The sequence below is a fragment of the Podarcis filfolensis genome (assembly GCF_964270895.1).
Source record: "Podarcis filfolensis genome assembly, chromosome: 1".
NCBI lineage: Eukaryota > Metazoa > Chordata > Lepidosauria > Squamata > Lacertidae > Podarcis > Podarcis filfolensis.
Window position 1 is genome coordinate 88,295,158 of NC_139604.1, and position 12,766 is coordinate 88,307,923.

Sequence of the window (12,766 nt, forward strand, 5' to 3'; positions counted from 1 at the left end):
CCACATGCTGTAATTCCCCATTGTGGCGCTACTCCATCCCTTGGATTTTTAATGATACAATCCATTTATCCTTTGCCTTTGTTGTTGCACGTTAGGCTCACACAGGCGGTCCAAATTCCTTATTTATTTATTTGGTATCCTGGGGCAGAAGAGAGAGAGCTAGAGCTGTGCGGAGACCTCCACGAGCTGAGCTTCACCGTGGCTGCACAGTGTGCCACTGCACATCAGCCACTGCGATATCAGCAGTAACAGGAGTTGCTGCACTTTCACAACCGGATCTTATTTCGTGCGCAAAATTTCGATTCCCCCCTCCCCCGCTTTCAGTATTTTTTTTTAAAGGCACTGGACACAAGCCAAGATCCATTAAAACAAAAGTACAGCTTAAAACCATTAAAGCAACAGTATAAAAGCAAAGATTCGGAGGATTCAAATAAAATAGCATCCAATATTATGAGTCAGCAGGGAGAGCTTGAGTAAAAAGAGATGCATTTGCTTTATTTTAAGCTTTGAAATATTTAAATGCGCAGTACCCTTGCATGCGATTTCTTTTTTTGGCGGCGGGGGGTTGGGGGTTGGAAAGGCAAACGAACCTCAGCTCCACCTCTAACTATGGTAAATGTACAATTCTGACTGCAACCTGAGAAATCCTTGCATTCTGCCTCGTCTTCCCAATACAAATAGCCGTTGTGACCATTCTACCCTTTTCTATCTCTATGCAGAGAAGTAATTCCGCTGCGGGCGGGAGGCGCTAATAAGGTTTGGCAGTCGTGTCGCGCGAGCCTTTCCTTCCCGCCCTCCCGTCTATCAGGACAACCAAAGACTTATGGGAGCAGCTGGGTAGAAATGCTTCCGGCTACTTTCCCCGAAAATGCTTCCGGAAGAGGCGGGATGGCGGCTGCGCATTTTGACGCGGGGTACACGCTGTGACCAGAGGCGGATACGAGCAGTCGGCCGAGACCCCAGCCCGGAGCGCAGAGAGCGCGGCCTGTGGAAGAGACAGGTGAGCAAGCGGCAGGAGGGCCGGCCGCTCCGGGGCGGCCTACGAGCAGGGGGGCGCCGCTCTGCGGCGAGCGAGGGGGTAGGTGTCCTCCGCCATGCGGGATACTCGCGGGGCGCGCCCGGCAGGCCGAGACGGAGTCTCCCCATCCCGTTCCTCGGCTGCCGCGCGAGGGGACCGCGGGGCCTCTTCCGACGTGAGGCATTGGCTTCCCGGCCGCGCTTCTCTTGGGACACAGGCCTCCCTCGGTGAGGTGCGGGTTATGTCACAAAAGGACACCCGTCCCCTCCTCACACGGCCGCGACGCCTCTCCTTAAGTTGCGCTTTGTCACACAGCCCCCACGTTTGGTGTTTCGGGGGGAGAACTAGTCAATAACCGTCCGGGGGGAAACTGGACGGAGAAAAACGAGAGGGTTTCATAGCGATGTAGTTGTTGCGGCGACCATAATGTCGGCCCAGAACACAGAAAGTGACAAGGAGGTTTCTAAGCAGCGTTCTGCAAACATGCGTGTCTGGTATGTTTTCCTTTTTCTCTGCCAGTTGCAGGAAAATGGGAAATTTTTCCGGTACCAGAACAGTCTAAATAGATGTTACTTTTCGCCGTATTATGATTAGGTTTGGGCTGTTACAAATGAATAAATTGTCTCTCCATATAATTTTGCAGGATGCCTGGACTAAGTTGTAGGTTTTACCAGCATAAATTTCCAGAAGTTGAAGATGTGGTCATGGTCAACGTCCGCTCCATTGCAGAAATGGGAGCCTATGTTAGCCTACTGGAATATAACAATATTGAGGGCATGATTCTGCTCAGTGAGTTGTCCAGAAGACGTATCCGTTCTATAAACAAACTCATTCGAATTGGAAGAAATGAATGTGTTGTTGTCATAAGGGTGGATAAAGAGAAAGGTAAGTTAAAATTCTAGAGTGTTATTTCAAATTCTGAGTATGCAGTCTTATTCATTCTGTCATAGCTTACCTGTAGCTGGCTTCTATATAGAAAAGTAAAGTGGGTTTCTAAAACTTTTCTTCTTGAAACAAGAAGTGTTTTCTACTGCCTTAAGTAGATAGAAGTGGCATTTTTATGAGTTTAGAAGTTGTGTTGAATCCTCACTGTTTTGAGATATTTCTTTTTGTATTAATTAGGTTATATTGACTTGTCAAAAAGAAGAGTCTCTCCAGAAGAGGCAATAAAATGTGAAGACAAATTCACCAAATCAAAAACAGTAAGCTACCATATTATTGGTTATTCTAGTACTTTGCAGAATGGAGTGGGTGTAAATTCTACTGGTAACTGTGTACATGATATTCTTATGTTTGAAAAAATGTACCTTGAGTTATTTTGCTTCATGATGCAGGTGGGGAACCTGTGGCCCTCCAGATGTTGGAGTGCAGCTCTCAGCATCCCTAGTCAATGACCATGCAGATGAGGAGTTAGGAATCTGTCATCTGGAGCAAGGGTAGCCAGAGTATATCCTCCAGATGTTGCTGAACTCCCATCAGCCGCAGCTAGTATTGCCAGTGGTGATGGGAGTTGTAGTCAGCTATACTGTGTGGGCACCATGTTGCCAACCCTGATCCGCAGGGCCACAGGTTCCCCACCCCTGCAATGACAGTTTATGCAGTAGTGTTAATAATTGTTTAGAGTGTTTAGGACTTGCAAGAACTTTTCTAAGCCTGATTTAAATGAACAAGAGCATTGAGAAGAAATGTGATATATATTGTTCTGTATTACTGAAAATGCCTCTGGATTTAACTGCATGAAAGTGATTTTGTGTTAACTTTTGTCTGTTTCGTCTTAGTTATTTATAAAAATTATATATCATTGTATCATAAAAATATACCACAGCAGGTTACAATATAAAAATATAAAACCTGACAGTGACATCAGAAAATGTTAAAAACAAGTTAAAAGCAAAAAGAAATTGAAAACCAACATCCATAGACCATTGTGTGGGGGGTGTACTCTTAATTGTCTGCATAGGCCTGGAGGAATAGTTAAGTTTTCAGCAGGCATTTAGAAGTTGGCCAGAAGGTGTCTGTTGAATCTCCATTGGTAAGACATTCCACCGGACTGACGCTAAGGGCTCAGTTTTTCATTCATGTCAGGCACCAGGCAAAAGCATTTCTCTATAACCAGGCTGTTGGTTGATTAATCATTCCATGGGCTTTTAAATGTGTTTGTGGGAGGGGAGTTATTGACTTGCTTTATTATTATGCTTTTTGTGTTCTCATTTTGTATTTTTATGTTGTGAACTGCCCTGTGAAATTCAGATGAAGAGCGGTATACAAAATTAATAAATAATAATAATCTAGAACAGGTAACTTGCCAATTTCCTGAATATGGGTGTCACCCACCCAAAGAGCATCCACCTTCCCAGGATTTAAACAGAGTTGATTGACTCTCATCCAGTCCACCACTGCATCCAGACACCAGTCCAGAACTTTCACAGCCTCTCCTGATTCAGATGTTAATGGACAAATAGAACTGCATGTCATCAACATACTGGTGACACCTCAATCCAGAATTTGATATATAAAGAAATAGAAGGGAGAGCCATAAACTTGATGTGTTAATTTGCATGAACAACACTGATTTGTTGGACACATTTGTTTTTATATTGCATACAAATGCAAGTTGCAGTTCAATGTGCAATATACAGCATGACTATAAAAGTAAGAGAGTACTGGCTCCATTTCAGAATTTCATGAAGAATATTAAAGACGCTGGCAAAATTTCAGTGTAGTGTGATATGATGCAGCTTTATAGTTGTTAGGTGGGTGTGATAGCATGTTCTTCTGTGCAACCTTTTCTTACTATTGAATGGTTTCTGCACTAAGATGAGCATTTGTAAGTGGTTTTGCACTTGAGTCTCAGTTGGATCTCCCACATCTGCAGTTTGCATTGCCCAAAAAGTTTTAAATTGATCCTTGTGGGACAGTGCCAGTAGCAAGGATGGAGGATCCTAATCCAAATTGGGATGGAACAAAGGGCAAAAGAGCCTCTACCTCTCTTTCGCTCTCTCACACACCAGGGGGCCAAAGCAGATTGGTCTTCCAGCACCTGCAATTTGCTGCTTTCCCCACTTCTTCCTTTAGGCAGCACAAGAGGAGGGACAGGGCCAAAGAGGAGAGGACTAGATGGGAAGCCTCAGAGGATCCCTTCTAGGCTAGAGGTTTTGTGCCCCTGGGGCACACTTGTTTTACTGTATTGTACTGTTTTGTACTGCAATAAAATTAAAATACACAGATTCTTATTTAAACATTTTTAGGAAAAGAAATCTTTAGTGGTCTCATTCACATTTCACAGTAAGCCAAACTATGACTTACTGGGACCACACAAACATTCCAGAAAGGAGCTTGCACCCTCCTTGCTGCTCCTTGATATTTTTAGCATAGTGCAGCACTTATACCAGCATCTGACTTAGCTGAGATAACTATTAGATGGATTTGTAACTGGTTGACTGACCAAACCCACAGAGTGATCAATAATGATTCATCATTGTCAAAAAAAGGTGACTGGTGGGGAGCTGTAGAGTTCTTTCCTGAGCCCATTGTTGTTCAACATCTTTATAAATGACTTGAATGAGGGTATTGAGGGGATGCTCATCAAATTTGCTGGTAACACGAAACTGGGAGGGGTAGCCAATGTCACAGAGGACCGAATCAGGATCCAATATGACTGTAGTAGATTGGAGAACTGGGCCAAAACCAACAAAACACATTTCAATAGGGACAAATGTAAGCTTCTTCACTTAGGTAGGAAGAACCAGCTGCACTAATATAAGATGGGAGACACCTGGCTTGCCGGTAGTCCAGGTGAAAAGGATTTGGGGATCGTAGTAGACCACAAGCTTAGCATGAGTCAACAGTGTGATGCAGCTAAAAGAAACTAACACTGTCCTAGGCTGTATCAACAGAGGTAAAATGTCCAGATCAAGGGAAGTAATAGTACTTTGTCCAAGCTGGAACATGTGCAGAGGAGGGCAACCAAGATGACCAAGGGTCCTGAAACCAAGCCTTATGAGGAATGGTTGAGGACGTTGGGTATGTTTAGATTGGAAAAGAGGAGATTATACAGCCATCTTCAGATATCTAAAAGGCTGTCACATGAAAAATGGAGCAAGCTTCTTTACTCCTGCTCCAGAGGGTAGGACACAAACCAATGGATTCAAGTTACAAGAAAGGAGATTCTGACTAAACATCAGGAAGATCTTTGTGACAGTAAGACATGCTTGACAGTAGAATATGTTCCCTATTGGACTCTACTTCTGTGGAGGTTTTTAAGCAATGGTTTGATATTCACCTGTCATGTATTCTTTAATTGAGATTCCTACATTGTAAAGGATTGGACTAGATGACCCTCGGGATACTTTCCAACTCTACAATACTATGATTCCTCTTAGCTGCTATGTAGAGCTAAAATAACGGGGGCTGAGAAAAGTGGCTTGTGTTTTCCTTACCAGGGGCCAGCATCTTTGTGTTAAGCCATGGTTTGACTTGGTGCTAGGTGTGAAGGCGGCCAGTGTTTTTTTCATAAAGCGTATCTTAATGTGCAAAATGCACAAGCAGTTATCACCCTTTTGTATTTTTTCATATGAATTATTCTCCGCATTGGAAGTAATTGTATGCATTTTTGAACATTTTCCTTGTATGTAGGTTTACAGCATCCTTCGCCATGTTGCTGAGGTTTTGGAATACACAAAGGATGAGCAGCTGGAGAGCCTGTTCCAGAGAACTGCTTGGGTGTTTGATGACAAGTATAAAAGGCCTGGATATGGTGCATATGATGCTTTCAAGCATGCAGTGTCGTAAGTACACTACTTTTCCAGTTTGTATTACCCCTGATGACAAACGTTTCAGTGGGTTTAGTTTGTTATAAAATGTCATATGCAATGAACCTTCTTTGCCTGACTGATCACCAAATGTCAGTTCAGATACAGCTACTTTTGGTAATGTTTAGATTTTAATAAGGTTTAAGGGAAAATAAGAGGGACTCGGGTGGCGCTGTGGGTTAAACCACAGAGCCTAGGGTTTGCCGCTCAGAAGGTCGATGGTTCGAATCCCTGCGACGGGGTGAGCTCCCGTTGCTCGGTCCCTGCTCCTGCCAACCTAGCAGTTTGAAAGCACGTCAAAGTGCAAGTAGATAAATAGGTACCGCTCTGGCGGGAAGGTAAACGGCGTTTCTGTGCGTTGCTCTGGTTCGCCAAAAGCGGCTTAGTCATGCTGGCCACATGACCCGGAAGCTGTACGCCGGCTCCCTCGGCCAATAAAGCGAGATGAGCGCCACAACCCCAGAGTCGGTCACGACTGGACCTAATGGTCAGGAGTCCCTTTACCTTTAAGGGAAAATAAATATTAAAGACTACAGAATAGCCTGCAGGACTATTTTTCTGCATTCATTTCTTGTTCATGCTTATTGCTATTGATGGAATTTATCTTCATATTAAAACATGTTCCTGAGAAGGCTTTGCAAGAATCCTTCATTTCACTGGTCTATTTGAAATGGATTTGTTTTGTATCAAATTCATGTGGTCACATGAGCCACTACCTGCAAACTGAATTATGGCAGTTGAGATACCATAGAGCACTACAAACTTAACAGCCATAGCAAAATGTGCAGATGAAGTTAAGACTAATGATGCACAAGGTCTGCTTCTATGAGATTAGTATGTTTAAATAGCAAGTAGTTTACTCAGGAATAGGTTTGTGTTAGATTTTAACTGCTTAGATAAGTGATGTCAAGCTGTTATCATATGTATGGAATTATATTTGGAAACATGTATAAAATTCAAAGTGTCTGTTATGGTACAAGGAGGTTTTTTTTGTAAAAATTCTGTTTTTATGGTATCTAACTCCCCGTTAGCCTTAATAAAATGTATACAGGGCATAGTAACAATTGTTGAAGATGAAATTGACATAGCTGCAGTGCTTTTTTCTGGGGGGGACACAAGGGTACGCATACCCCTAGACATTTTGTGAATCTTAAGTTTGACATCATTGAGGGGCAGTATTTCAATGAGTAGGAAAATGAGAGTACCCCTAAACGCTATTTTAGAAAAAAAAGCACTGCGTAGCTCAGATGTATTTAATATGTTCTGGTAATGCTCTGAAATAAAGAACATACTACTTTTCTATAATAAATTAAATATAAAATAAAACTACAGTATACTACATCAAAGTCAGAGAACAAACATTACAAGATAGTTGTTTCACTGAAAAATGGACTAATGTACTAGAATAATAAGTGCATGTACACAGTGATACCCTTAAGAATATTATAAAATACAATTTTTAAAGGATGTAACAGTTTAAATTTATGTCAATAAATCAATTGTTATAAAGTAGTAATTTGGGGTTTTTAATAATTTTTTTCTCTTGAGAGAATGTAGACATACTTTTTGTTTACAATATTTAAAGTTATATTAAAAAGTTACATTTTGTAATACTGCTTGGACAGTATTGTACTATAAATTGTGTTTACAAACAAATGATGGCTTGAATGATTTAGGCCAGTACCTATTTCTTAACCATAGGCAAGAGAAAGACTGGAGAACATGTTCACGCAAATCCCTCCTGCTTTCCATTATCAGTGTTAAGAAATGCCTCAGTGTTGGTCCTTTCTCTCCTGTTAAAATGCATTTTAAGGAATGCTGGCAGGCTTACATTTATGGGTCTTTTACTAGGGATCCTGCAATCCTTGATGGATTGGATCTGACAGAAGATGAGAAGCGTGTGCTAATTGATAATATCAATAGGCGCCTCACACCACAAGCAGTCAAAATTCGAGCAGGTAAGTAAGTCCCCAGAACAGAACTTATTAAAGAAACAAGGCTTGTTAATTTAGACTGAGCTCCTCATTGCAATCTTATGGAAGAATATCCTACATGGATGAATGAAAATATGCTTGGTGAGTTTACTTTGACAACAAGTTTTCTGCACATATGTTGTACAAAATGTTGTGAATGAGATCACACAAATAAGCTGTTTGACTGGATTCCTGTAAAACTACCTGAAGCTTGTCATTCATTGCCTTTAGAGTTTATAGTTGTGAGTTACTTGAGCAATCTAACTAGTCATTTAACTTTTCATGTTTTTAACTTAGGACTTCCCTAAAGCTTCTTGAAGGAATATGACAGTCTCAGACCTAATTATGCTATTATGCAAGATCAGGCTCGACCACAGCAATACTAGTTGCATATTATGAATCACTGGGGAGTGGTTGCAGGATTGTTGAGGCTAATCCTGACATGTCTGCTAGCTCATAAACTAGTTTTACGCAGAAATTCTGTCTGAAAAATAAAACAAGTTAAAATGGGAAGCACAAGGGCTTTTTTGCATCCCTTTTATGACCATGTTGAACAGTGCAGGAACTAGGACAGCCCTGTGGCACCCAGTTTGACATGAAGTCATTCTCATTAGGCTTGGATGTTCAGCCAGCTGTGGAACCATCTAACTGAAGTATTGTCATGCCCATAGTTTGCCATCTTGTTAACAAGATTGCTTTGCAAGAGTCTGTATGGACTGTGTGCACAGTGTTCTATTGATCTATCAGACAAGCCATGTCTTAGCTACGAAGTTTCAGTGCACTTGTTCTGATTAGAGATAAATTTATGAGAGGGTTATTAAAATACAGAGGGCTGAGTAATAATACAATAAATGACAGGTTTTCATCTCTGCCATCTTTCTTGGATAATATTTTATATGTGTTTTAACGTAATCTGTCATTATGACCCATTTAGATATTGAAGTTGCCTGTTATGGCTATGAGGGTATTGATGCAGTGAAAGAAGCTCTCAGAGCTGGCCTGTGCTGTTCCACAGAAAGCATGCCTATCAAAGTAAGTGACAGCCAAGATGTGTGTTCTGGAAAACTATGAATATGAGAAATTTGCAGCGTCCTGCATCAGTTTGGGACATTGGATGATACCTGCTTGTGGTTTTAACACACACATCCATGATAGACCTCATGTAAATTGTGTGTGTGATGGAGAAGGGTAGTGAGGTGAGAGAAATCCTCTCAGAGTAGTCCACTTGAGAGGATATCTAGTTATGACTTTGGGAATGTCCCCATTTTACTGGGGGTATTATGTTACAGACAACTCCTGATTTGTGCAGGGGTTGTACTCCGGATCATCACTCGCAACAGCAGGGCGCATGTAAGCTCGCCCTGTTATCCCCTCTTCCATGTCTGACATCAGCTCGCATGTACCTTGAACACATGCAAAATAGCTGTTGCCTGTATTTATTTCACATCGTTGCATTTTTAATATGAACTGTTTTCCATTACTGGGGCGAAAATCGTTGCAAGAGAAAACAAGACACAGTTATGTCCTCTTTTGCTCATTACTCATTACTGTAATATCAAAGTAGCATTTTCCACACATCCTGGAAATCCTGTTTTTCTCTGTGGTGGTTCAATATTTTTTCCAGACATGTAGGCTTGTTTTTGCACACCTCTTGTAGATTAATCTGATAGCTCCTCCTCGATATGTGATGACCACAACAACACTGGAGAGGACTGAAGGCCTTTCTGTCCTTAGCCAAGCCATGGCTGTTATCAAAGAAAAGATTGAAGAGAAAAGGGGAGTCTTCAATGTGCAGATGGAAGTAAGTATACTGCAGTCTCTTCTCCAAACCAGTGCTGGTTGCTAACCTGAAGACCACCTTCCTGCTCCTTCAAATTTTAGGGATTGTGGGCCCCAACTTTGGAGAAAAAAAGATACTCCCATCCAATCCACTATCTTGTGTTTATTTCCCTTGTCACTTTTCACAAAAAAAGCCTCCAAATGGCTTATAGACTTTAAGAAATAAAACTAAAATACAACATTTGAACTAGAATAATGATTCAAAACAAAATGCACATTTTAAAACCAGAATAGCAATACATTAAAAGCGACCAAACACTAATTATAGCTTAACAACAAATACTCCACAGTAGTTTAGGAATTGGTGAATTCAAGATTAGATTACTGCAGTGCACTCTGTGTGGCTTCCCTTGCCCTTGAACCAGTTTGTGCAGAATGCTGCAGCATAGTTATGGACAGGAGTGAGACCCTTTCAGCGTATAGCACCCCAGAGATCTGCACCAGTTGCCATATCAGGCCAAGGTCAAGGTGTGTTGTGGTAGTTTGAGCTTCCAAAAAATTTAGGTAAAGGTAAAGGGACCCCTGACCATTAGGTCCAGTCGTGACCGACTCTGGGGTTGCGGCGCTCATCTCGTTTTACTGGCCGAGGGAGCCGGCCGGCGTACAGCTTCCAGGTCATGTGGCCAGCATGACTAAGCCGCTTCTGGCGAACCAGAGCAGTGCACAGAAACGCCATTTACCTTCCCGCCGGAGCGGTACCTATTTATCTACTTGCACTTTGACGTGCTTTCAAACTGCTAGGTTGGCAGGAGCAGGGACCAAGCAACGGGAGCTAACCCCGTCACGGGGATTCAAACCGCCGACCTTCTGATCGGCAAGTCCTAGGCTCGGTAGTTTAATCCACAGCGCCACCCGCGTCCCTCCAAAAAATTTACTTGTCCGTTATTTTTAGTACTTGGACCATACTGTTAAGTACTTGGACCATACGGTTAATATCCTTATACCATATCTGAACACCATCTTTTTGTGCACCCTGTACTTTGGTGCTGAGGGGAGGTGTCCTTCTTTAGGGACTCTTATTTAACCTTGGTCGGCCATACATTAGTCAGAACACTACAGCATCCTTCTCTCCCATCGTTCCACTTTCCTTCCCTTGACCTGAAAAGTGGCTTAAATGGATCTGTAAGGACTGGGGAATAGTTTGCAAAGAAAGGTTATGTGAAGGTAAAGTCACTGGCTCTGCAGCTGACAGGTTTTTTCAGGTTGCTCATTTTGTCCAGCAGGGGGTATGGTGCGCTTTCTTCACCGCAGTTGCCTTTGTTCCTAACTTTAGCATAGCAGCAGAAGCTGACATCTTAATAGAAAATATGCTAAAGGACTATTAAACACTAGCCGTATTTTCAGCACACAATTGATACTGATCCTTCCATTTATTAGAAATGTCACTTCTTATCTCAGATAGAAAGATACAGTGGTACCTCGGGTTAAGAACTTAATTTGTTCTGGAGGTCCGTTCTTAACCTGAAACTGTTCTTAACCTGAAGCACCACTTTAGTTAATGAGGTCTCCCACCGCCACGCGATTTCTGTTCTCATCCTGGAGCAAAGTTCTTAACCCGAGGTATTATTTCTGGGTTAGCAGAGTCTGTAACCTGAAGCGTCTGTAAGCTGAGGCACCACTGTACTGGAAACTGTATATGTAGAATGCCTATGAGTAAATTCTGCTTGCCTTCTGCAAACATTGAAACCACACAACTGGCTGCTATTGGGAATTCAGCCCAAACGCTTATTCCAGGGGAAACTATACTCTCAGAGCACAATGCTCCATCGCAGGTATGATTTGGATTTAAAGTAGAGCACTTTTATGTCTTGTGAGAGAAATCCACTTAAGTTGTTGGGTAGTATCTCATATACTATCTCCAGGTTTAACCTGCTCAGCAAGTATAAAACATGAGTATTATTATTTATTCTTATAAACTGTCTCAAAGCAAATTGACAGAATAAAATACAACACAAAAAAGCTATTTAGTAGCGGCAACAGTTGGAAAAGGTACTGCAGGGAACTGGGTGGTGGTCTTAAGACTACAATCGCAAACCAGGCAGCATGCTGCAAACTGAGCTGTAGTGAAACCACCTTGAGGACTCAGGCCTGCACATAAATGTTTGAGATGGAGCTTCGACAGCATCATTTACAGGACATTATTACAAACTACTGCTGTTCATTGGTCTTGCAGCCTTTTGGCAATGTATCTAGCAGATTGATACATCATTGTTTTTAACATTTGGGCAAGTAAGCTGCATTCACTCTAGTTGTGTGAAGCCTTTTTGATGCAAGCACATCTGTTTAACTGGTTTATGGGTCACACTGAAAGATAACTTAAATGTTGATCATATTTGTGATGTTTCAGCCCAAGGTGGTTACTGACACTGATGAGACTGAGCTTGCAAGACAGCTGGAAAGATTGGAGCGTGAGAATGCTGAAGTGGATGGAGATGATGATGCCGAGGAGATGGAAGCAAAAACTGAAGACTAAATTGCATGGGATTAAAGAAAAGGGTTGCAGTTATACAAACAAACACCAGCCAGTGACAACACCTTTGAGTAATAAGGTGTCTGATATTGAAAACTTCACAAGAAAAGACTTTAATATTTTCGAATTTTAATGAGACCAAATTTTGAAGAGACAAGAAACCATCTGCTATCTGCTTCAAAAGTGCTGCTTAACTTCCTCAAAGGGAAGATGCTTCTCTCTGAAGATGTAATTCCCTTCCCCACAATAAACCAGGCATTGTCTAAAGGTTGTATTTACTATCTTCATATCTAACAAATCAAGATGGGCAACCACTCAGTATGTCTGGTAGTGAGGTTTCTGGAAATTAAACCAGTATTCCTCCGCAGACTGTACTCATGCAAATATCCAATAAATTTCTTGGATATTTATCTAGGTTTTTCTTCTTCCTCTTGTCACATTCTTAAGAGAGTTTTAATGCACATGGGACAAAGGTCTTGCTGCTAAAGGCGATAGAAATCAAGTCAATTTAACTGCCAGTCCAGTCAGCTTCTGAATTGGGGAAGGGAGATGCAGAGGGCACCATCTTGTCCTTTGCCTGATGCAACAAAATGTCTTGGGCTAGCTCACAACCGCCCCAGGAAAACATCAGTGATGTGATTCCTGCATTGCAGGT

The 12,766-nt window shown here is 41.8% G+C and overlaps 1 protein-coding gene across 3 annotated transcripts; it reads left to right on the plus strand.

Moving 5' to 3' along the window:
- Positions 1-851: 851 nt before the first annotated feature.
- On the plus strand, positions 852-12,521 carry EIF2S1 (eukaryotic translation initiation factor 2 subunit alpha). 3 transcript variants are annotated; one of them, XR_014545876.1, is made up of 8 exons: positions 852-1,000; positions 1,662-1,903; positions 2,141-2,220; positions 5,654-5,805; positions 7,681-7,787; positions 8,737-8,834; positions 9,460-10,145; positions 10,534-12,521. XR_014545876.1 is itself a non-coding variant. In XM_083605693.1 (8 exons), exons 2-8 carry the CDS (start codon positions 1,663-1,665, stop codon positions 12,112-12,114), a joined length of 948 nt encoding a protein of 315 aa, XP_083461819.1. In that variant the 5' UTR covers positions 852-1,000; position 1,662; the 3' UTR covers positions 12,115-12,521. The 3 variants fall into 3 exon arrangements, 2 of the variants coding, with proteins under 2 accessions (XP_083461819.1, XP_083461818.1); XM_083605693.1 differs by having other exon boundaries at positions 9,460-9,603; positions 11,989-12,521; XM_083605692.1 differs by lacking the exon at positions 852-1,000 and adding an exon at positions 1,360-1,512 and having other exon boundaries at positions 9,460-9,603; positions 11,989-12,521.
- The last annotated feature ends 245 nt before the right edge of the window (positions 12,522-12,766 follow it).